This window comes from Dermacentor albipictus, chromosome 5 (assembly GCF_038994185.2).
Source record: "Dermacentor albipictus isolate Rhodes 1998 colony chromosome 5, USDA_Dalb.pri_finalv2, whole genome shotgun sequence".
Taxonomy (NCBI): domain Eukaryota; kingdom Metazoa; phylum Arthropoda; class Arachnida; order Ixodida; family Ixodidae; genus Dermacentor; species Dermacentor albipictus.
Window position 1 is genome coordinate 140,117,303 of NC_091825.1, and position 24,667 is coordinate 140,141,969.

Below are 24,667 nucleotides of genomic sequence, written 5' to 3' on the forward strand. Positions count from 1 at the left end.
AGCCTAGATTACAAAGGCGTAATCTCTCGCCTGTTATTGTGTGGTGACTATAACATGTCAGATAAAGAGTATACACACTGCTATTGATGCGGAAACTGCGAGGGAAAGGAGAAAAAAAAAGTATGGGTGTTCCGACGCAACGCACGGGATCATGAGTACACAGCAACTATACTTTTCGGAGGTGTGATATACAGAGCTATAGAGTGAACACAGTGATGCTGATTTCATTTTGAATAGGCGTTTTCTTTTCCCCTCTTGTGCTTCTGTTTCTGTACGATATTGACGTACACCGTTCTGAACACCACGAGAGCTATGGCAGACGACCTTCGTTTATTCATACAGGGGTCTGTACACAGCGCCGGAATTTACGTGAGGTGTTTTACCTTACACGATGACGACGACGACTACGACGACAGCTACATGAGACAGACTCTTCGCATGTGAGGATACCAAACGATGCAGCGAAACACGATGCCGGCATGACTGTCACTTGGCCCAACAAGTGCGCGAGCTCTCCAGGATAATGCTAATGACCTACTTACTACGTGTACTTCCTGTTTTGAGGTTCCTATATATTGGACACCTGTGGTCTGATTAGCGCGGCGTAATTTGTTTGGCACTCCAATTTTATACGCACGCGGTACGGACAGTATGCTGGCTCGTTCCGCTGGGCGGGGCATTTCCTGAACGCTGTGGCTAATAACAATGAAGCGCTCTTGAACAGGCGCCATTTGTGTGAGGATAGAGGTCATCATGATGCCGACAAGCTTTTGTTTTCTTCACGAAGCCTTCTGTCACGGTTATCGCGGGCAGTGAGCGTTCATTGTGCAGCCGGTTAGCTGTTATTTATATATACATTGCAGTTGCCGTGAATCCTAGCGTAATGTGTGTCCATAAAAAAAAAATCTATATTAAACCTGTTGTGAAGAACGAAACGTCTCGGTGTATGTTGCCAGGATTAACAGAGGCAAAAGACGGAGTCCTACAGCTCGTTTCTTATTAGAAACAAATTTACCTTGCTCTTTGCACCAACCATGACCTATATACATGGTCGAACTATTGCAGTGCATATAGTTTCGCATTCTGTAGTCTCTCGACTCGGTTCCGTTCTTATGTGAGTCAAAAGCGATACTGGAACGGTGCTTTAGTGCTTAGTGGAGCAATAAATAAAAAGAAATCAGTATCTAACGCTTGACCGCAAGTTGTTTTAGGAGTAGGGCGTGGCTGCTTTTGGGTTGCACGTGAAAATTTTTTTCTAGTTGTTGGGGCCAAATGGTGCGTCCTGGTGCACACACACACAAACACTACGTTTAGTTTTCAAGCTTATAAGATTTAACAAAAAAAGACGCAAAGGGGTCTGTTTCAGAGCGCGTCATTCCGTTTGCTGAGTCATTGACCCTCTCAGTCCACAAGAAAAAACAATTATAAAGTCGCATGCATTAAAGTTATCCATACAATCTTTTTTTTTTTTATAAGAGAAGCCAGCTCCTGGGTGAGTTATGAATTCCTTCACACGCGGTGTCCATCTCTCCTCAGCAAAGTTTAACGTCATCCCAACATTAGTGTGTCTGTGGGACGTGCATCATAACCTCGGTATTTCATTTTTAGAGCAGCGTCAACAGATAGATGGGCGTTCGCGCAACCCTTGTGCGTTTTCAGCCTTGATTCATTACTTCCTGTGATTTATAATTGCCTACTGATGTACATTTCCTGCATCAACGCAAAATCTCTTTTCACCTAGAACTCGCTTCTCAGTATCAAAAGCGTACGTCGCATTCTTTCTCCGCGATCATAACCTTCGTCAGTGAGCATCTGTCAGTCTAAATCTGATATGATCTAAAAGCGTTCAGGTACGGTATCTTGTTGCTGCTAGGTCGTCGTGTGGAGAATTAAGGTGCATTTCTGCTCTGACAGCGCCGAACTGCGTCGTTGTTCAGCAGGTGGCTTTGCAACAACCGTTTCCTTCAACACATCTTCAATATACCCAACGCTTCGTCGCCTCTACACTCTACAGACAGCGACAAAGTTCATTCGCGGGTATAGCGATTGTGCTACTCTTAGACGGTGTACGGTCAGACTAGAATGGCGAGCGGCCTACATTCATAATTCAAATCGAGATGGCGCAGGGCGCCACTATAGGACAAGGCCGCTGGGAACAAGGGCAGGACAAGTGACGTGACACGGACGTAGCTCCCAAAAGAACAGATCCACACCGGAATGCGGACACTTGCAACAACTTTGCACTTCAGACGCTAACCAATTTTGGAACATAAGATGTCAAATTTTCGCAGGTTTGACTAACGAAAGTGAGAAGCACCTGAATGGCGCGGACTTGAAAGGGTTCGCACACGTTTTCCTGGGAGTCGTGGGTTACGTGACCGTTCCTACCCCGTCACACCGACATCTCCCGCCTAGACGTAGGTAACACACCCTACATACACCCACACATGCGATGCGCACATACTATGCGGCGACGCGTACAGTAAGATAGCAATATTTATGCATTCAGATGCAGGTATATAATACTCTCACTGCTTGTACAAAACAACAATCGCGAATGGGCGACCGCGAGCCGTTCGCAGTGATGTCCACGCGCGATAATTTCCGTTGCATTCCTTGTATATCAGCTACATGCTCTCACTGTGCACCGACACCGCCGGGCTGAATCAAGTCTTTATTTATTGACGGCTCAAATTTTCGGCGCACTACGAGAATGTGAGAGATGCACTTTGCCTTCAAGGCCATCGTGAGCAGACGCACGCTTCTGGCCCGCGAGACTACTGAAATGTGATTTATGACTGCAAGATTATTCACTTCATAAGCGCGCTTGTTTCTACGCTCATTTATACCGCAAATCTGCAAGTGGCTTTGTTTTGTCGTACAATCGGTTTTAAGTGAAACATGATCCCTGGAGCCTGTGGCAGCCACAAGGGATTTTGTCACTGTGTACTCTCGGCTTAAGGTCCTATCGATTCCCGTGCAGTAAAGACATTTCTGTCGGCATTTAGCGATATTGATGGCTCCAGTACCGCCATCTTCAGGGCCGACATATCGCACAGACAACGCGTCCTGCATCTTGCCGTGTTGATAGTGTTTCATCGACGTCACATTGTGTTAAAACGCCCTGCTCGTACGCACGCATATCCACGACGGCTATGACGATATAGGTATTAACGTTTAACTCCGGATGAAAACCCTTATTTTAATCAAAGAATAGGTACGGTTCCCTGTATTCGCGATCCTTCTCCGCTTTATCGTGGTTGCTGAGTGCCAGCAGTGCGCGAAGTGCATAGGATCTGGCACAGACTAGTACTAGATACGCCGAAAACTTACGAGAGCAGCTTGCTTCGTAGTGTCAGTGTTCCATGCGTGAAAAGCCTGCCGAAATCTCGACGTGGTGCCACTGGTTAGTGCTGGCATTCAGAATTTAGAACTAAATGACTTGCAGTTCTCACCTAATGTGATGTCTCACTCAGTAGTGAAAGTCTCCCCGTTCGATTCACGGTAAAGGAATACGCTCGACGAACACCGACTACAAACGCCATCCTGGCTTTCTTCAACTATCGTCGTATAGTTTGCTCGTCGGAAAGGTCTAACGTCGCGGAAAGCGAAGAGAAAAGAACAGAACAGTCAACTAACATACAAAACTTGTTTGGTTGTGGAACAGCCGCTCACAGTATACGACGTGGCGCGACGTGTTCCCAGCACCATCGGTACGGGGTTGTACAAGAGACTACGTTATATGAGGAGGAAATGAAAGAAAGAAAAAGATAACCAAGGTTGAAAAAAAAAAAGTCTTGCAACCCCGGTTTTATCTCGGAGCACCATAATTCAGTTGAGGGAGAGAGGTAATCCGCGCGCAGATTGCGTTTGAACTCTCCTTTTCTTATCGCCTAGATGAAAGCCGCTCTTCTACAGCAGGTAAAAAGCTATAAAGGGTGACACCGTCTTGGCGCAGAAGCTGCGAGACGTTACACAACTCTGAAGCACATCCGCACAAATAACCAAACCCTTCCTTGTACGCCTAGCTTGAGTATAATCAGCACTTGCATTTTGCGAAATTCTCGGCAGCCCTTCCAAGCTCTATTGATATATTTATAGTACCATTCAAAGATACCGCCATTCCGGATGACATCGAAACGAAACTTGAAAACTAACCATGTGAGCATGCTTGCTTCGTTTAGGCCGCAGTCTACACTGTCCCCAGCTTCGTTGATCGATATAGCGGAGTCCCACAATGGTCATCGTATTTACGAACTTTCCCGATATTTTACAAGTAAGTCGCCTATACGCTAAGTAAAGCACGTTTACACAAGAAAAAAAAGAAAAAAAAACTGAGAAACACTATTTTGCAAAAAGGCCTGCTGTAGGTGAGTTTTATGGGGAATTTTGCACACATAACACAGAAAGGTGGCGGAAATTCATGGTAATTGTCTGCAGAAAATGGCTTCCAGACGTGCTTTCAAGATGAACAATGCGTACTGATTACATGGCGACGCATAACAGCAAAATCGAAATACAAAAGAGTTGACATTTTAACACAGAACTTACTATTCGCCGAGAACTAGAGGCGGCAAACTATAGCATACCGAACGCGCCCACCGGACAGCACGTGAAACTCGGGCTGTTTCTGACGTAGCTGCGATGACGTCACAGACCAAAAATTTACTGACGGTTCGAGTTTACGCTAGCACGCCTACTCGTCCGACTGAACAACGAAAAACCAGAGAAACACGATCAACATTCGTGCGTCTAAAAATGCTTTACATGACTCGATTTGCTTCTTTGGACATCGGAAACAAGAACGCTACAGAAATGTACAAATAACCTACACTTATTCCACAACAAAACAAACAATGCATATGTTTCCTCTTTTTTTTCTCTCATAAATACCTACTCAGTATCACAGAATTACAGCGCACTACATGAAAAAAAAGAAAAGCTCTATGTAGCAGGGTGTCGGCAATGACACCTTCGTGGTTCAGCTTGTGGTTTGAAGTTGGCTGTGAAAGAAGCACACAAGGCAACAGGGTCTGTACAAAAAAGGAGGAAAGAGAAAAATGCCTGACCGGTGGCGCCTCGATTGTCGATTTCGTTTGGAATGTTCTTCTTGCTTTTTTTCTCGTACGCCGTTTGTAACGTTGGTAAACTGAACAGTGCGGGTCAATGAAAAAGGACTTCATTCGGCGGTGCGCAATGCTACTGCAACACAGCAGCAGTTCTAAGTATAGGAGGCATTATTTCACTGCACTTCCTCGACTTACCAACGTGACAAGGGCAAAGCAACTTTCCTTCCGCAAGACGCCAGACACGGAGAAAAGAAACAAAAACGCAAAAAAAGAAGACAGAAAGAAAAGACAAAAAAGAAAGCAGGAAAAGCTCACGAAAATACATGACGACGAAACTACACAGGCTTCGGAAAACAACAAAACAGGAGCACAATCCAAAACGTCGAACGTTGGTGCTTCATTTTACATTGCGTAGTTTCTTGCTTTCCGTGGAGATTCCTAAATTGCTTAGGATCGCCGGTCAGCTACCGGCGTCGCTTATTATATTCACAACAGTACCTTGCCACCATCACAACGGCTTTAGATGACTAAAAGTAGATACTTCGTTTTCGCACTTTGCTGCGAACAACCTGAACAAAGATAATCACGACAACTAAATCTCAAGTACGAGCGATGGCGGGGAGCTGGGTTGATGGTGGCAACGGGAATGGGCGAGGGAACGAAATGTGTGTGTGTTTTTTTTCGGGTGCCGAGAAGTCAAGAAGTGATGATATTTCTACACGTCAACACGAGAGCTACTTACTATACGGACAGAACACTACACGCAAGCACGATCGGCGAACGATGAGCAATTCACCTTCAGCACGTACGCGCACACACACACGCACGCACAATTCGAAACAAAGGTTCTCGGGTAGGCAACACGTACACTACTTAGAGACGCGCGCGCACTGCACACGTGTACGTACACACACTAATGAGGAGTTCGTCGAGACGGTGGCCAGCGACGGGGGACCGGGCAACGAATTAAAAAAAAATGGGGAAAAGAAATGAAAGTGAGTCTGTCGTCAGGTGTTTTCGTTTCAGAGGTTCAGTTCGAAAGCGACGGCCATGTTGTTGGCCTGTGAGGAACTAGGGTCCGCGTCCGGTTTGTACGCTGATGAGTTGAGCTCGAGGCCTTCGGGCGCTTCGACCACGGAGTCGCTCGCTCCTTTCTCCCCGTCGCCCTCGACTCCCTGTCTCCCGCTCTCCTGCGCTGCCACTCTCGTCGTCACCTGCTCCCCGTGTTCCGTCCATCCCTGATGCTGCTTCTGCTTCCAGTCCTCCACGCACAGTTCGATTGCACTCAGATCGCCACAGGTCACCGCCTCTAGGCTGCGATGTCGTAGTGGTGGATCTCTGCCGCCTCCTCGATGATGTTGCTGCCCTGGCCTTCCCTGTCCAGAATGTCCTGGTGGCGAGGGCGAGAGAGCGAAGAAAAAGAAAGAAAGACAGGCCCGCGCACAATGTGACTCGTTCTAAGGAGTCCGTATGTCTACACACACAGTTCGTGAACGCTTTCCTATGCACAGGGCATGCGCTTTGCGTTCGTATGTATGAATAATGATGCGTCAGGCACTATGGTGTGAACAGAAAGCAAGAAAAAAAAAATACCGGTAAAGGCATGTGCAAGACACTTTGAGTTCGACGAAGGATGATGTTTCTCGGCATATGTCGAACACAGTTTTTTATTTATTTTGTTCTATCTATTTTGCACGACGTAGCTTGTAATTCCCCTTCACGGTGTGCTCGCCCACACGCCGTTCCAGAAAGCTATCGTCATAGGGTCGTTATGGCAATAATAAAATATTTACAACAAAAGAAAAGAAGGAACATTGTTTATTCGGGGATACCCCCAATGAGATCATCGTCGTTAGGTCAGCTAACGACGTTTTAGACAACACCTAATCATATTTTTGAGTACTTTCTTTAGCGTACTTTCGCTTGATACATTTCATACTGAGATTATGGCTGCTTTTTTCATTCGATATTAAAAACCACCTCCATGATCTTCTTGACGAGCGATATCAACGACCCCAAACGTTGTAAGGCCTGCGAATTTGCCTCTGTAACCGAAGAAAGTCCCTTGAGGCGGGTGCAAATTCCGCCACTACTTGCAAATGAGAACTATGCCACTGACGCCATCCTTCGGTCGAAACACAAAGAACAGCCCTTCCGAAACAGAGTTTTAAAGAAATGAGAGAAATAAAAAACGTACGTGCAACCGCATCCTCTTCTGTCCCTCGAGAGAAACAAGGGTAAACGGGAAAAGACGGAAGATGGACGGAGAGAAAGAGATAGCGAGAGAAAGAGAAACACAGAGACACACACAGAGAAAGAGAAAGATAGCACCAGACGAGACAACGAGCGGGTGGCGGTCAGCAAAAAGCGGCGCGACCTAACTGCACTGGAGCTTAGGGTATTCGTGGACGGCGTGGGCCTGCGGCTGCTTATGCAATCTAATGCTTTTAACACCTGAAATGGCGCAATGCTGTCCCTTGGCTGCCACCCTGCACCTTCACTTCGCAGATCTGTTGGTCGCCAGCTCACTTGAACACACTAACCGGGAGAGAGTCTCCTCTACACACGAATTCGCACAAAATAATAACCTGTCGTGCAGGAACAACAAACTAAACCTGCTCCTCGGAGACACGTGCGCGAGTTCGGTGCTTGGCACGTGCCAAAAGAACTGATGACACCGAATCATGACTTCAGAATCGTAAATCTAACGTCTGCGGTGACATCAAAACTCTGTTAGCGAGTTTCACCGAACAACGAACTGTTCTGATGAGTTTAGGGCATTAAGCGTAACATTAAGCGCAGGGACGTTATGCATGAACTCTGCCTGCTTGTTTCTATATTTTCCCCTCAAGTTCTGTGTCTATTATTGTAGGGTTTCGCCCTCTTGGCTAAGGCTTTAGGATTGCCAGCTTAGTAGCCAAGCGTCCCATAGCTTCGCACGCCATAATAAACAACAACTGCGTGGTTTAGCGGACAGCCTTACTCCTTTTCGGGAGTTAAAAGGTTCACTGCTTGCCGCCGTGGCGCCAGCACAGAGCAGAGTAAGCGAGTGTAGGAGGCAGCAGGCAGAAGCAGGCAGAGACGGACGTCGAGGGCCTTACTCAAGCGCACACTGCCGCCGGCCGTGAGCGTCATTGACGCCCAGATGTCGCACCAGACGCCTGAGCGCGGCGCGTCCCAAGGCTCCTGCGGGACACGTACCTGGGACAGGGACGTTCCCTTGGCGTTACGCGTGAGCCGCGAGGGCGACGGGCCGTCGGCCGCCGGGCAGCGGATCGGCAGCGTCGCGTACGGCGCCGGGTACTGCGGGATGGCCGAGCCCAGAAGCGGCCGGCACGAGCCGGGCGGCCCGACGCTTCGCTCGCCGTCTGCGTGCCGGGGTGTCCGCGGAGCGCCCAGTCGCTGGTCCACGTCCACGTAGCGCTGGCTCTGTGGACGCCCGAGGCTTGCGGCTCCACTCATGTACGTGCCGGACTTGAGTGGCTTCAACGGGGGCACTGCATTTGCAGGGACGAGAGAGAACAGGCCGTTGCGATGACGCTCGGGTATATTTTTCAAAGCTTGAGAATGAATATTCACGGACAACCTGGGAAAGGTACGCTAATGTATGCTTCATGAATATCAGCAGAAGCAAGAACAAGCACCGATGAACCTGTGTTAGTTTTCTTTTTATCTACGTGCTACTATGAAGTTGGTACCGAAGTTTCCTTTCATGAATGTGCTGCCGCCTAGCGAATTCCCGCCGTATACATTTGGTCACAGATTATGCCAAGGGTACCGGAGTACCGATCAAGACACGGGATACTATGACGCATATCCGAGGCACATCGAGCACGCTACGAGACAATTTCAGATTGTCCAAGCCCGGTAGCAGACGCTTTAAGGAGCTTCGAGTTGCTAGAGGGGATTTGCCACTGGATGTTTGTGAACTAGCTTCGTCGAGGTGAGGAGATACGACAGTTTTTCTCCCCAACAACCTTTACATCTAAGAACCGACACTATGGCCAATCAAAATATTGCATAAACAAAGTGTCGACACCCGCGGTGGCTTGTAGCCTTCACAGTGGAGCGCACTCACCGATGATGTTCTTGTACTTCCGCCTCTCGTGGCTCACGAAGAGGCAGGCCCCGGCTATGACGAGAACGATGATGGTAAGCGATGCGGCTGCCGGCGCCACTACCGACAGCCGGAAGTAGACCGGAAGTTCGCGGCTCTGGCTTCCGTGCGGGGCCGGCATGGATGCATCCGATAGTGCTGCAATGTGACGCCCATCACTCAGTTCACGAAACAAGATCCTCGTTGAAATGCTTTTTCTGCTGGGCGATAAAGTCACACTTCCGAGCTCTCCGATGTGACATCCGCTGTGTGAATGTTTTCGACGAGCTGCGAGCGATAGCCTCAATCTTTTGACAGGCTTTTTAGCGTCCTGTTCTATAGTATCTCTGATTTGAACAGAATAAAACTTGAACGCGACAGCTAAAATTGCTACGTAATTTCGTAGTCAGGCGAACAATTGCGTGAGTTCGATCTATTTCGATGTTATTTGTGGACATCCCTAAGTACCTCCTTCCTTTGCAGCTTTATTCACTCCCACACTAAGCGATTCATTTTCGAGGCACGTGTACTGGGGACAACCGACAGCTGTCGTAGGTGAACATAGCCTGGCGTTCGGCCAGCAGAAAGCATCCGCGGCTTACCTCCGCCTTCAGTGAGCACTGTGATGGTCTCACTGGGGGCGCTTGTGGATCCCTCTCCAGCAGCCTGCAGGTAGATCTGGTAGCGAGTGGCCTCTCGCAGGCCCGACAGCGTGTACTTGGAGTTGTCCGCCTGCGGCACGGTCAGCTCGCGCCATGGGCCGTTCTCTTCCCGGTACGACATGATGTAGTCTGCGCGGTAGCCAGACGGCACATCCATTCAGCCGATGACACTTGCACGTCTTCGCATTTTCCAGTTACGTTAAGTATTTGCAGTCTTAGAGCGCTAGGCAAGGCTTCGGACGAAGAGTTGACTCACTGAGTTGTAAGCGAGTAAGTTAGACGGAGGCGAGGTAATGTCAGTATTGCGACGTAAGGCACGAAGGCGAATGAATGCGAAGTGTTGGTTCCGTACTGTAGCAACATGTGTGTCTGCCCTGGTACCTCAACTCTTATTAGCTTTAGTAGCCCATGTTCCCGCAGTCCACTGTCAAACATGGCGCCGGCGGGTTAGCTTCTTGTGAAAAGGTCTGTACTGGTATGACGTCATATGAAGACACTTCAATAAAATGACAATGCGATAGTCAAGGCAAGGTACATTAAAATTAAGATAAAAAAGGGATCTTGTTTTGATAGACACTGCCGTGCTACATGGGGCTGGACCGGGTACTTACGTGTGACAGGTGGTCCTGGAGGCTGTTGCCAATGGACGACGATGAAGAAACGGTCGTGGGACTCGAGCCATAGACGTGGCGGCAGTGGTGGCTCTGCAGTACAAAAATAGCGCATTGCTTCATCGCATTGTACGAGCAGTGTCATTCATAAGATTTGCTGCGTTATACTCAGCAGTTTGAAGCTTGTACTCGTACGTCAACAGTTACCGGTGGCACAGCACTGCCTGTAGACCGCGCGCGATGATGGCTTTAGCTTCCTTTCAACACTTCATGTTAGCAGATGTTTTCGTGTGTGAACGAGTGTTTGTGTCCATTTAAGGCGTCACCATCGTGTTTCTCCCATCATATGAATAATCTTGCTCGCCAAGCCCGCGGCCAGGCCTTGGGCGGTCTGTGTCCAGTCGCCATTAAAGCCAGCTCTTTCTAACCAGCTTACCAGAGTCCGCTGTCCTGGAGAAGACCTCCTGCGAGTCTGGGCCGGAGCCGGCCGCGTTGTACGCTTTGACCACGATGCTGTACTCGGTGGCCCTTTTGAGACCAGACAGGAGATGCTCTTCTTCGGGCTGGTCAGTGACCAGCGTCGACTGGTAACTATACGGCTCCTCCGAGGTTCGGCTGCGGTAGCCGATGTAGTAGCCCAGCAGGTGACCGTTCCACTGTTCCTTGGGTGGTGCCTGGCCAGTGTGAAGGAAGTGGTTGGAAGAGGTTAGTAACATCTTCCACGCTTTCATTGTTTTTTCATTTTTTGCTGTTCTGTACCCGCTCACCATTCTTTTTCTTTTGTCCTTTATTTCTTTTTTATATCAACGTGACTTGGTTGACTAAAGAACGGCCCTAAACTTGCAATGTTGGCCCATACATTTCACTCGTCAGCGGCAGCAGCAAAGCCAGCCGCTACAAGTCGAAAAGACAGCAGCCGCGTAGCCTGGACGTCAATTCGGAGGCTGTTTTAATCTGCTTCTAATTTCGGGGCGTTTCCATTCCCCTAGGAACTTTGGGTCGGATTCACAAAGCTGTTCGATTGATAAACTGTGTCATTGGCCGGCCGCTATCGCGAATATTATGTTCGCTGCCAATATTGGGCGGCATCGGTTCTTGTGAACAACTCTATGGCATACGATCTGATATGTGAAAGCAGGCCTTGTTTGTCCTCCTTAGGATGGTGCTTTCGAAAAGAGCAGCAAAGTTTTGGTGAGTGTCCTAGCTGACACCGAAACACGTACCATGATATGAATACGCCTCTGATGAGTTACAAGTAATCACTATCGAGTGTCTGATCTGTGTGCGCCGGCGCCATGAGAACTAGCTACCAGTTGATTAATAAGTGACTTCACGAGGTGCATATTAACGGTAAGCACGAATGAGCTTTACTATCGCGGCACTTTTATACCGCAGATGTTGGCCCCGCACATACCTTCCATTTGATGCGAAGAAGCGTTGGTCCTCTAGACTCGGCCATGACGTCAGTTGGAGCACCGCTTGGTTCTGCAGGAGAAGGGAATAATGAAGGCCACTGTTCACGAGTGATTTTTTGACATTTGAATTAAGGCTACCAGTGAATTACTACAAAGGATAGTCACGTTTTACAACGTGGCTATCCGTGACTAGAAGCTGTCACGTGACTATACGTGACTAGAAGCGAAACGAGGTGACGGTACGACAAGACAGGAGAAGGCGTCTGTCCTGTTATGTCGTTCTTTGACATCGTTTCGCGTCTTTTACATCATAACGAAGTACGAGCCAGCGAGGCCATTGACAACTACGAATGCAAAGGAATATCGTTGCGGTATGCAGCATGTTACTCTACGAGGAATATTAATGTTGCACTAGGCATTAGTCAGGGCTATTAATTTTAAGCCTTTCTATATACTATATCTCTTCCTGAGCCTTGTGGCATATTTTATTTGGTTTAAATCTAAGCGCTCTCCCTAACTTTGGTCATACGGGCGTGAAAATAAGAGAGAGAAAAATATGCTTAGATTTGAGAAAAGAATGCCTTAGGTACTGTCAAATGCTCGGTATAGTTCGGTTCCGTGTGTCTGTTACCTTCCAGCGTCATCTCAATATGGCGAAGAAAAAAAAACAAAAATAAAATGAAACAGTTGGCGGGCAAGGAAAAGCGTAGCCTTGATCTAACGTTTCGACAAAGAAGATTTCTTTTCATCAGGGTCGCTGTTTTCATCATGTCACGAGGTGCATATTAGCGTTAAGCACGAATGAGTTTTAATTCCACCCGCCGTTGTTGCTTAGTGGTTTCGGTGTCGCGCTGCTAAGCGCGAGGTCGCGGGATCAAATCCTGGCCACGGCGGCTGCATTTCGATGTGGGCGAAGTGCGAAACACCCGTGTAATTAGATTTAGGTGCACGTTAAAGAACCCCAGGTGGTCTAAAAGTAATCCGGAGTCTCCCACTACGGCGTGCCTCATGGAGAGATCGTGGTTTTGGCACGTAAAATCACATAATAAATTAATAAAGATTCTTTAATTCCTACGATGCATCGGGGAGAGCCCCAACACATCGACGTCCCTCTGCCACTGACACGGAAAAGAAAGTGTTGGAGTTTAACTGCCCAAAGTAGCTCTGCACCCGCGTCCGCGGTAAGTGCTCAACGTCCGCTGTACCCACAGGCTACTCAAGAAAGATTGTTGAGATATGCCGGTAGATGCGCAGGCTAACCTAAAAAGCATGTCCAGGATAACGTTTCGCCAGTGGTCTGAGCGGCGCTCCACTTACGCTATCATCGGCATCTGATACGTCGTGAGGGGTAAATGATAAGAAAGGGAGAAAATCGAGCGAAAGGAATGCTGCCATTATACCAGTCCAATCCCGGTGGCTCATAGGCAGTTTCAGCATTACGCAGGTCCGCACGCGTTTATTTGACGAATAGCTCGAAATGTCCCATTCGGTGACCCGTGCGTAAAGTAGGAAAGAATGAAGTTGCACACCTTCTTCTTTCGTCTGGAACTTTTGGCTCTCCGACGGGGATCCCCTCCCTACGGTGTTCTCGGCCAGCACGCGTACGATGTACGATGTGCCCGGCTGCAGGTCTCGCAGGAGGGTCGACGTTTGTGGCGCCACGACGATGGCCTCTTCTAGCCTGTGCGCAGCGCCTACGCAGTTTCGATGCAAGAGGAAAGACAGAGGGAGAGAGAGAGAGAGAAACACGCCATGCGGTTGTTTTGGCCGAACAGTATCGCGTAGACTTTTCTTTCGGACAAGACAAGTTTCTTACCGTGGTCCTTCCAATACTGCACGATGTACTTGGAAACGGGACTGTTGCCGCTGTACGGGGCATTCCATCGGACGCTGGCGGAACGACTCCAAGACTGCTCAACTTTGACATCGAACGGGGCTGACGGTACCTCTGAGGAAAAAAAAAAAAAAGGGAGGATATGCGTCGTATTTTGGTAAGGATCATCTTCATAATCCTCATCGCCATCCCATCTCATGTCTACTGCACGACGAAGGCCGTTCTGAAATACGTCTGTCTTTGTATTACCTCTGTCCTTCGCCAACCGACTCCATCTTATGCCTGTATTCTTCCTCTATATTCGTTATTCTCATCACGCCATCTTACAGTATACGCCGTATTCGGCTGTCTCTTACAGTCACTCTTATAGTCACTCTTATAGTCTACCGGTTATCTATGTGCCTAATGCATTGCAGGACCTCTCCAACTCCACCCATTCCCCTCAATCTCAAATAGAACTTCGGCTACGCCCGCTCAGTCTCTAATCCATACCGCCCTCTACTTGTTATTTCTAAACTTTACACCCTTCATTTCCTGTTGCATCGCTCCTTTGCGCGGTCGTCAGTTCTTATGCGTTGTTGTTGCCCTTTAAGTTTAAAAATACGGGGAGCGATGCTATGGTTTATTTATTAGTGACGCTTAACGTTCCGAAACAGTAGCAGCGCTGGTTAAGCGTTGTTGGAGGGGCATCATCTCCTACCGCACACACCTAAATAGAAAGAAACCCGTCTGTACTCGAGGCACTCTCAGACGCCCTTCTTCTCAACTAATGCGCTGCTTATATTCGACGTAGTTCGGCTCAAATATTGAAACTCTGTTGGCCCCGTATAACTATCAAACAAAAAGTGCCAAGCGGGATTTGTGCAGAGTACAAGCTGCAGCTGCTTTAGCGGTTCCTTCTCGCAATCATTCCTTCTTGCTTGGAACCAACTCGCCCAACATTTAGTTTTGTTTGTGGTTCCTGCAGGCCCCGTGCACAATGGCAACGATGCAGATGCAATGGACCCAGTGAATGCTGACATCAATCAATCAATCAATCAATCAATCAATCAATCAATCAATCAATCAATCAATCAATCAATCAATCAATCAATCAATCAATCAATCAATCAATCAATCAATCAATGTCTGAAACGGTCAATGTCTGAAACAATCAATCAGTCAGTCAATGAATCAATCAATGTCTGAAACTATCAATGTTTGAAACAATCAATCAATCAAGCAAGCAAGCAATCAATGACTGAAACAATCAATCAAGTAATCAATCAATCAATCAATCTCAATAAGCAAATGAGCTCGGACTCACCGAGGACGACCAGCTTGATGCTTCGCCTGTCCGTCCCGAAGCCGTTCTTGGCGAGGCAGCTGAAGAGGCCGTTGTCCGACCGCTCGGCGCCCTGCACGTGCAGCTCGGAGGCCGTGCCGCGGTCGGTCACGCTCTCGAACACCTGCAGCCTGGCGCAAAAGCGAGCGCGGAAGTGAGCCTCTTCACGCGCCGTATATGCACGAGGCTGTACTCCCCAAAGCAAGACGTTCTCTCTACCCCGTTTTTGGCCCTCTTCAGCGAAACCAAGTTCGCTGCCCGTTGGTTCATTCGAAGTTGCCATTCCGGCTCGCCAAGAAACCAGTATACAGCTCCTATAAACGTTCTTTTTATTTATTTATTTTTTTTACTGCGGGAAGCGACAAAACTATAGACAATGCCGCTACGTTGAAGGAAAGTGGGAATCTCACTCTGTTACGCATTCCTTCAATAACGAAAGATGGAACGGGTGTTCATTGATCGGCGAAGGAGAGAGCGATGCCGCAACGGTACCTAGAAGCCTTTCTTTGTTCTAATAACGGTTATTCAAGAAAAGAAAAAGGAAGTAAGAAGGCAACAACCAGGAAGGCATTAAGCTCCCGCTGCCTTTACTGCAATGAATTTACTTCCTAATGCCAGAAAGTATACGCCACCCCTGAAAATAACTACTCGTTTCCAACATGTGACGTGGCTACATTCAAGCTAGCGGCGTTTCTACGGTGTCCCACATAGTAGGATGTCGTCGCGTACGCGTACTGTGGTTACCTACAATCCGCTATATGCGCTATGCGCAACGTGTGAGCGCACGCTTACCTTGGCGAGTCCAGCGGAAGCGGGTCCTCGTTCCGGTGCCAGGTGACACCCATGGGGCTGTCGCCGAGCGCCTCGCAGCGCAAGATGGCCGTGTCGCCACGCCTCACGCTCTCCACGCTAAACTTCTGTTCGAAGCGGGCGGGCACTGCACGCGCAATATGGATGATTAGGAAAAAATATATGTTTGGAAAGTAATAATAACAGTAAAGGCCGAGCCTATCTAAATATTGCAGACGACCCATGGCGGCCTACATGATGTCAGTATGACGTCACGCATTTCGTAATAGTTTCACTTATTTAAGCCTTTCATTTTTTTTTTTTGCGCCGGGAAGCACAGCAGTGTTTAAGAATTACTTTCATTCGTTTACAAACGTAGCTTAAGAACTGTTTTTTTTTGTTGTTGTTGTTCTTGTTGATGCTGCTGCAATGTGGTGTCGCCGGCAGTTTTACGCGATTGCATCGTTTTTCTTGTATTACCCCAAGCACCCACACATGGTAAAAGTGGCCTATTTGATATACGAGGAGTGTAACCTGCTCAACTCGCTGAAGCTCCTCTGCGCTGCGATTGTCACACAAAGGTTGAGGAGCACGTGCTTCAATACTGACACGTGGACTTGTTTATTTTTTTACGGGTGAACGCTTTTCACCGTCTAACGTATGTCATCGCTCAGCGCAGAACGCGCCCGCATGTATCTGAAGTTTCTCGAATGTTATCGATGGTTCTATTGTCACCGAAGCTTGTGTAATCTGATTGCATGTGCGACGCTAATTGTGTAGAACTTTCGGGAAGACATGCGGGCACCACCGATTACTCTGGAACCCTCGACGACTCGTGTATGCAAGCCGACGCGCTTGACCGGCAGATCACATTTTCGACGATCGCCGACTGTGTTCTCAGCTGTCGCCGTTCTTTTGGTGTAACCTGTTTTTGAGGGCACAAGTTCGCCCAATAAAACGCTAGTTTCGTCATTCCCAGTTTTGCTGCTTTCTTCAACGTCACTACTACGTGACAGTACAGACGGTTCGAGTTACATTGACCCTATAGCGGGATCGCTGCAGATTTGGTCGAATTATCCGAAAGGTCGAATTAACAAGCGGCGGCAAAGTCAATGAATTCAAATATATTTTTTGTTGCTTGAGGCTGTCGGTAACGTATTCTTGCTTAGGGTTCTTGAAGCGTGACTCAACCGCATGTATAAACCGCCTCATCGTTGAACTGAAAGGAAAATTAAAAATTTTAATGTTTTGAAAATAAAGGTATAGAAAAATTAAAGTAAAAGCAAAGTGAAGCAGCTTCACACCTAGGAAAACAGTAGCACCGTCTGCTAAATTTCTTGTTTCTCAAGTCTTAGTAGCCGCCGCGCGCATGAGGGGACGACGGCGTGGGTCGAATTAACCGAAGCGCCACACGTTCGCGTTCGAACTAAACTAGTTTTTCTTTCGTATATGATTTCTCGCCGGGACATTCTAGTGTGTTCGAAGTAGGAGAAAAGTCGAAATAACTGTGGTTGAAATAAAGAGAGCCGACAGTAGATGATACTGATTAGCTCGAACATATGCTGCTTTCTGAGTACTTTATCGACGATTAGTACATTGGGAAGATGGAAGAACATACTTGTAGCCTGTGGAATGCAAATTTAACTGATACCTTCGACGAGTTTTGCACTGCAGTCAAAGTGTGCCCGTTGGCGGTGAAGTTGTCCAGCAACATTGACTTGGCTCGCACACGAATGGGGCCACGTGTTCAATATGATGCCTAAGGAAAATTGTTATACTCAAAACGGCCTTATGATTAGTTCTCTTTTGCCAGCTGTCCAGTCAAAACAGTTTTCCTCAGAGCCCGCTTCTGATAGACAGAAACACCCCGGGGACTTGGACCTCCGTGATTTTATTCTCCCGAGTTTCTTGTAGCTGAACTAGGGCCTCCCAAGTGAAAATTTCGACCGAGACCAAGCTTTTGCAAAGACGGTGAGCAAAACAAAAAGTTCACGACAGAGACACGCCGGCAAACGAACTGTTTCCTTTCGAACGTCACAGAATCCTTCTGAAAAGGGCGCTGTCAACAGTCGAACCCAGGGAGAAAGACTTGGACCTCTGCGACACACGACAAAGAGGAAACTCGACGCAGCAGTGAGTGACTGCCAAGGGGGCGTGCAGTTTCTTTTCAAATCTGGCCACGGCAGGGGTCCGTGCCCTCGCAGCACGCCAGACGACGCGGGGTTCTATCTTATTGACCCGCTGCCGCTAGCGCCGAGAGGCGCGACGTACGGCGCTCCCTCGACGCCGGCGCACGCCGCTGATTGGACGCTTCCTGCCTGCCTGAATAATCGGGACACGTTCGGGGGTTCACCGGCTCAAACAGGAAGCAACTCGAAGGCGAGCGCGCTTGGCGACTGTCAAGGAGCGGATCGTGCATTTTGTGGGGCGTTTTAGAATTCTCTGACTGTCTCGTTTCCTTTGTGCCTCCCCCGTTTCCGTTTCGGTATCGCATTCCCAACAGAACGGGAACTTTTGTCAGGCACGCCGAGGCAAGATAACGAGAGGCCCAGTGTTCCTGTGCTCATTTGTGTTGCCTTGTTTTATTGTTGTTGGCGTCGTGATAAAAGTTGCGCTGAAAAGCTTATGGCGTGTATAGTGCATGTGCCTGTGCGTGACCTTTCACCGGTATACACGGTATTCTGATTCCAAGCGTGAAGCCTTTTGGAGGTTCTACGGTGCTCAAATGGCTGTTGACATGTGACAGAAAGCACGCCCACATCCAAATAGCATAGAGAGAGAGGGCCGCTGGTCTCACAGTGCTGTGCATCTGTATAGCATGTATATTGAGTGTCATTACAGTGCAGCGTTGGGGTAGCGTTGTACTGAAAGACATGGTATAGCTCTTTACAGAGTCGAAATTACGTAGAAGAGCAAGCAGCGTTTAATACACACACAAACACACACACACACACACACACACACACACACACACACACACACACACACACACACACACACACACACACACACATATATATATATACACACACACACACGCGCGCGCGCTACGTCACCACATCTGAAGAGGTAGCACTTCGTTTCTTTCACACATTGCCGCATCCTACTTCTACACACTTAAGTTTCATGATTAGTGTCGATGGCTGACAGAGAGGAGCTAGAGATTGCCGGAGATGGCTGTAAGAGTAACTTCATGCGCATACTACGAGGTATGATTTGACAGCTTTCGAAGACAAATCATACCTAGAACCACATGCACGCGCACGTATGCTAGCACACTCGTGGCACAGAGAAAGACAGATATACACACGCGTATGCACAGGTACACCAACCGAAACACGCAAATAAGACAGACAAACCGAACATTCCGATTCGTGCAACATATTGTGGCCATTCCTCATGCACATTCGTTCGTATAAAAGGAATTTGGGATGAGCAACGCATGAGCGTAATGCGGGAAAGGGATAGAATACGACGCACTCCACCTGCAACAGGCAAGAAAATCACAGCAGTTATCGCAGCAAGAAATGATTTGAAAAGACTATTGACAATCACATGACAACGGCGTTTTTTTGGCTGCCGAACGTTGCACATTTCATTGTTTGTATTCATTTTTTGTATCAAGGAGGGCTGTGTATACCTACACTGTAAAATAATTTGCACCCTTAAAAGTGAAAAAGGGTGTACATGTGTCTATAACTCACACCCTTAGGGTCTGAGCTACATAATTAACACCCTAAGGATGTGAGTTATAGACACGTTTACACCCTTTCTCACCTTTAAGGGTGTATATTGTGTTATAGTGTATGGCTAAATCGCTAACTGCTCTCTACCATAAGCGCACTACCAACAGGTGTGCAGCGGACCACGGACGTTCTTGAGACGTTTTCTAACCTTAATAATATATGGGGTTTTACGTGCTAAAACGACTTTCTGATTATGAGGCACGCCGTAGTGGAGGACTCCGGAAATTTAGACCACCTGGGGTTCTTTAACGTGCACGTAAATCTAAGTACACGGGTGTTTTCGCATTTCGCCCCCATCGAAATGCGGCCGCCGTGGCCGGGATTCGATCCCGCGACCTCGTGCTCAGCAGCCTAACACCATAGCCACTGAGCAACCACGGCGGGTGTTTTCTAACCTTCAAGACAGCTCGTATACTCCTAGGAATAGGCTTTCGGGTTGAAGTCCAAAGGTGGACTGCGTCACTGTGCACTTATTTTACCATCTCTTCTGCGGACGCTAGGAAACGACTGTTTTCGCTTCGTCTATTTCTTACGTCGTTCAGCTATGCATGGTAACGAACACTTACAGTATTATTGAAATCTCGACTCGTCGACCTGCTTCACATACGTGGCACTCGCGAGCTATCAGTTGGAGCAATGGCTTCGTTTTCAAGCAACACTTAGGCCTGTTGTGGGCTCCGTGTGTCAAGACGTGGCACGTTTTTACGGCGCAATGAATAATTTCCAAGAACCTGCTTGCTTAGGACCCTCGGAGCAAAGGCGTTCCTTTCGAGGCCAGCGAAGTATGTGTTTCTGAGCACAAAAGAAGTCGTTTCCGGCGCGCGATCCGCGACGAATATATATATATATATATATATATATATATATATATATATGAATGGCGAGAAAGCGGCGGCAGCGCACATAACGACGCATTTGTCTGCAGCGCCGAGATTTTAACTGCGTTCCGAACCGAACGTGACCCCGGACAAAAGCTCAGTCTCCCTCCCGCACTCAGCGCGACACACAAGAGGACCAATAGACACCGAGAAGGGAGGGCATCGTGCTCGGCTAGCTCTACTGGCGTTCGTGAAAAGCAAGGAAAGCGTGTGCTAGAACGTGCGCTTCCTCTTGATGGTTTCTAAAGCTACTTGAAACGCGGATGGCGAGCAGGAGGTCGTCGTCTTTGATCACATTCTGTGGTGGTGATGGTGGTGGTTGTGGTCGAAATGTTTCGTTTTCTACGTACGGCTGCGACCTCGCCTGTTCAGCGTTCTTTGATCCGCCTTCCTCTCATAGCGCCCCAGAATCGACCGCCAGTCGGTTTGTCACCCGCAACGCACCTTTCTCCCCCATTAGAGAGCTTTAGTTTAGGGGTCGCAAAAGGCTTGCGTCCCCTAAACTAACGCTCTCTATTATCGTCATCACATGCACCGAAGGCCCATTTCATACGGCCTATTTTCAAGTGAAACATGCCGTATGTACCGCTTCATGGTTTATTTCTCTCTCTCTCTCAAAGTGCATCCGTGCCGCTGGTTGTCGTTCAGTTATAAGAACACGACTCTGTTTTCTAGACGCACATTTGTGATCAAAGTGAAAGAGGGCTCCTCATTTGCGCCAAAGACGGTTCTTTAATTCTCACTGCCTTTCTTTCTTTTCTTTCTTTCTTTTTTCATTGGAAGCAAGAAAGCACAACGAGGCAGACAACAAGTATTATTACGTGGGAGGTCTCACTTCGCACGTTGGCTTGTATGTGCATTAATTGTTTCGTAATACCGATTAAGGTGTTCTCCTTGACAGTGGATGAGACACTGTCGTCCTGCGCAGATCTATTATGTGCAGCAGCAGATACCCCGCGCAATTACCGCACGCGGGACGAGTAAGGTACATAGAGACGTGCCCTACACCCCTTCTATTCTTGCGATAGGCCGTCTTCGCTCTGTTACACTGTATTCAGCGAATCCAGCCGTATTGCCCAAGTGTCTGTGCTATTGCACGGTTTCTGATTGCCCGCTAACTTAGCCGTTAGCCGTGCCGGGAAAATGGCAACCACGCGATGGGCGTCTCTTGCGGAGGCCATTACTACCAAGGCCCGAAAATGCCAAGACGAGGGAGGGAAAAAAGAAACAAGGAAAAAAGGGGAAGAAAAAGTAGAACACTAATGTGGAAAATGACAGCAAAAGAGAGAGTTAAGGCGGGGAGCGAAAATCGATGCTCTTGATCGCGCCACGCCAGCGGTTCCGAGCTCTCGAAAGAAGCGTCGGCATGCGGGGTGGGGCTCACGAGCTAGAAATTTCTACGATGGCTGCGTCGCGTGAAACGGCGTATGCAAAACGACCCTTATCTGGCCGAGTGAGCTCCGCGCGTAAACGCCGTGAGTGGGACGTGCTTCTTTCGGCTTTTCCCTTCGTGTAGTGTAGACTGCGGCTGATGTTATATTTACCACAGTTTTGCCCTTTTCTGAACCATTCAAACTAGAGCCATATATATATATATCATGAAGTTCGACAAGCCTTGCTTGACGGGATTTTGCGTCCAAAAGCTACAGACTAGGTTAGGAGGTTAGGAGCGAGTGTAGGCATCCGTACAGTTTTGGACCACCTGGCATTAATTAAAGGGCATCTAAACCAAAGCGCGTGGGTGTTTCTTGCCCTCCGCATTCATCTGAATACGGTCGTCGTGGCCGTTTTAGTGGCCGCGAATCGAACGCAGCTAAATGCGACAGCCACTGAGCCGCGGCCACCGACCGTCGCTAATCCTCCCCTGTGCGACATTCGGTTGATTAGGAGATTAACGGATGGATTAGCGAAGCACATGGTGCGATACTTTCCTCTTTCTAGAAGGCGTGTTGGCGATCCTAGGGCCAATATCACAAAGCTTTTCGTTCGTCAGGGATCTTTCCCATTGGCCGGACCGGATGCTTTGCTAATGATATGTCCAGCATCGGCGATATGTCCAGCATCGGCATTGGCAAAATTTTTTTTCTTACGAACAATTATAGCGAAAGAGGCTTTTGTGAATACGGGTTATAATTTCTTATTGGGTGTCAGGTACTAATTCAAACTTTGGTCGCAAGAAAAAAACGACAACAAATAAACAATCACACGAATAGATAAACAAATAGACATTGGCTGACAAGACCCATAATTTTCGCTGTATAGCGCAAAGTTCGTGAGACGGAGTATATAAAAAGCACGAAACTGTTGTGATGTCTTTTTCTTTTTCTTTTTTTAATTCGGAATAAGTGTGGTTTATTTAGTCGCTGTTGCTGCCTTTCACAGCGAAGGAATGGAAATAGGAGCGACAGGTTCACAGAAGGTCACTGAGATAGTTTAATCACACAATCCTTTCACCTCGTCGAGCACACGTGGAGGTCGTTGGATCTGTGCCAGAGATAAAACTCCTCTGTGCAGCGGAGCACGAACGCGTGCTTGTGCTTCGGCGATAACAACCGAACTCGCAGGCTTCGTCCCGCACTCGCCTTTCGATAAGACCTGTCCGATTATGTTGCTCCGTACCCGCTGCGGTTGCGTAGTGGCTATGGTGTTAGGCTGCTGAGCACAAGGTCACGGGGTCGAATCCCGGCCATGGCGGCCGCATTTCGATGGGGGCGAAATGCGAAAACACCCGCGGTACTTAGATTTAGGTGCACGTTAAGGAACTCCAGGTGGTTGAAATTTCCGGAGTCCTCCACTACGGCGTGTCTCATAAAGTGGTTTTGGCATGTAAAACCCCATAATTTATTGTAATAAACGAGAAGAAAGGGGTTAGCAGAGGGGCCCGATTTTTATTAGTCATATCACAAGAAGCCAACAAACACTGACACCTATGTTGTCCTTGGTGTCAGTGTTTGTTGGCTTCTTATGACATAATTTATTGTGTTGCTCCGCGACGATGTGCCAGACAGCTGTTGATATGATTGACGATCGTAGGCGAACCAGTGTCGTTTGTTACACAAGTCGACGGGCATGAGCTCAAAAATTGGGTCATGGTTTGGTAAATGTTTGTCATTAGGGCTGAGAATTGAATATACGCATGAGTAATTTTCTGATATGGCGGTCTTGGGGGGAGGTTAAGGGCAGTCACGCATGTCCGTGAGACCATCTGTGCAATGTAAAGATGACACACATGTCTGTCCCTACGCGGGATAGCTAAAGTAGATTTCAAATATGCAGAGCCTGTATTCACATAAAGCTCTTACTCTAGAATTGTTCGTAAGAGAAAACGCCGGCGTATGCTGACGCTCGATATATTAGAGAAGGCGAGCAGCCAATAGCAATGAGCACTTGCGAAAAAAGGCTTATATATATATATATATATATATATATATATATATATATATATATATATATATATATATATATATATATATATATATATATATATATATATACGCATATATATATATATATATATATATATATATATATATATATATATATATATATATATACACGTAATGCTAACGCATGTCTCTTGCATTTACCTTTAATTTGCAACTGTATTATTATTATTTTTTGCATCATGATTTGGATGACATTGCTCGCCTTGACAGCATCTAAACGCTCGGAACTGTTTTTCTTTCTCCACCTCAAGCCATTTCTTTTGGGCGACACAGGTCAGTAGCACTTTCAGCAACATCAAATAGACCAGAAGGAGAATTAACTTAAGCGGGCTGTTTTCTGGTTTTGCCAAGCTGCTCTGGCTTTTATTGTTGACGGAATCTTGGTTCGATGGGGGCGAAGTGCGAAAACTCGCGTGTACTTAGATTTAGGTAGGTGCACGTTAAAGAACCCCAGGTGGTCCAAATTTACGGAGTCCACCACTACGACGTGCCTCATAATCAGATCGTGGTTTTGGCACGTAAAACCCGTAATTTAATTTAACGAAATCTTGGTGATAGTGTTATGAACTTAGTGTAGAGAGGCTCTAATGTACGTATGTGTGCAATTTTCGTCTCATGTATCGCCAATACGTCGCCCGTTTCATCTCACTTCAAGCAAGACTATCCGTGATCGAGTTCCACAGAACACTAAACTCTGTTCAACACAGTCTCTATTGAACAAGCATAAAGCGTTCTGTATTAACTCTCTGTGACCGTTCACTGGGCGTTTCGTTTCATTTTTCATCATACCGATCTGG

The 24,667-nt window shown here is 47.6% G+C and overlaps 1 protein-coding gene across 1 annotated transcript in view; it reads right to left on the reverse strand.

Moving 5' to 3' along the window:
* Positions 1–311: 311 nt before the first annotated feature.
* Positions 312–24,667, reverse strand: part of LOC135908368 (cell adhesion molecule Dscam1-like) — a 120,696-nt gene continuing 96,340 nt past the window's right edge. The window contains exons 5-15 of the mRNA XM_065440133.2: positions 15,804–15,948; positions 14,994–15,142; positions 13,670–13,801; positions 13,383–13,547; positions 11,853–11,923; positions 10,875–11,112; positions 10,439–10,531; positions 9,768–9,956; positions 9,148–9,324; positions 8,271–8,566; positions 312–6,459 (exon numbers count right to left, since the gene is read on the reverse strand). Coding sequence (XP_065296205.1) covers positions 6,379–6,459; positions 8,271–8,566; positions 9,148–9,324; positions 9,768–9,956; positions 10,439–10,531; positions 10,875–11,112; positions 11,853–11,923; positions 13,383–13,547; positions 13,670–13,801; positions 14,994–15,142; positions 15,804–15,948 — 1,736 coding nt within the window. The 3' untranslated portion in view covers positions 312–6,378. The remainder of the gene's footprint in view (positions 6,460–8,270; positions 8,567–9,147; positions 9,325–9,767; positions 9,957–10,438; positions 10,532–10,874; positions 11,113–11,852; positions 11,924–13,382; positions 13,548–13,669; positions 13,802–14,993; positions 15,143–15,803; positions 15,949–24,667) is intronic.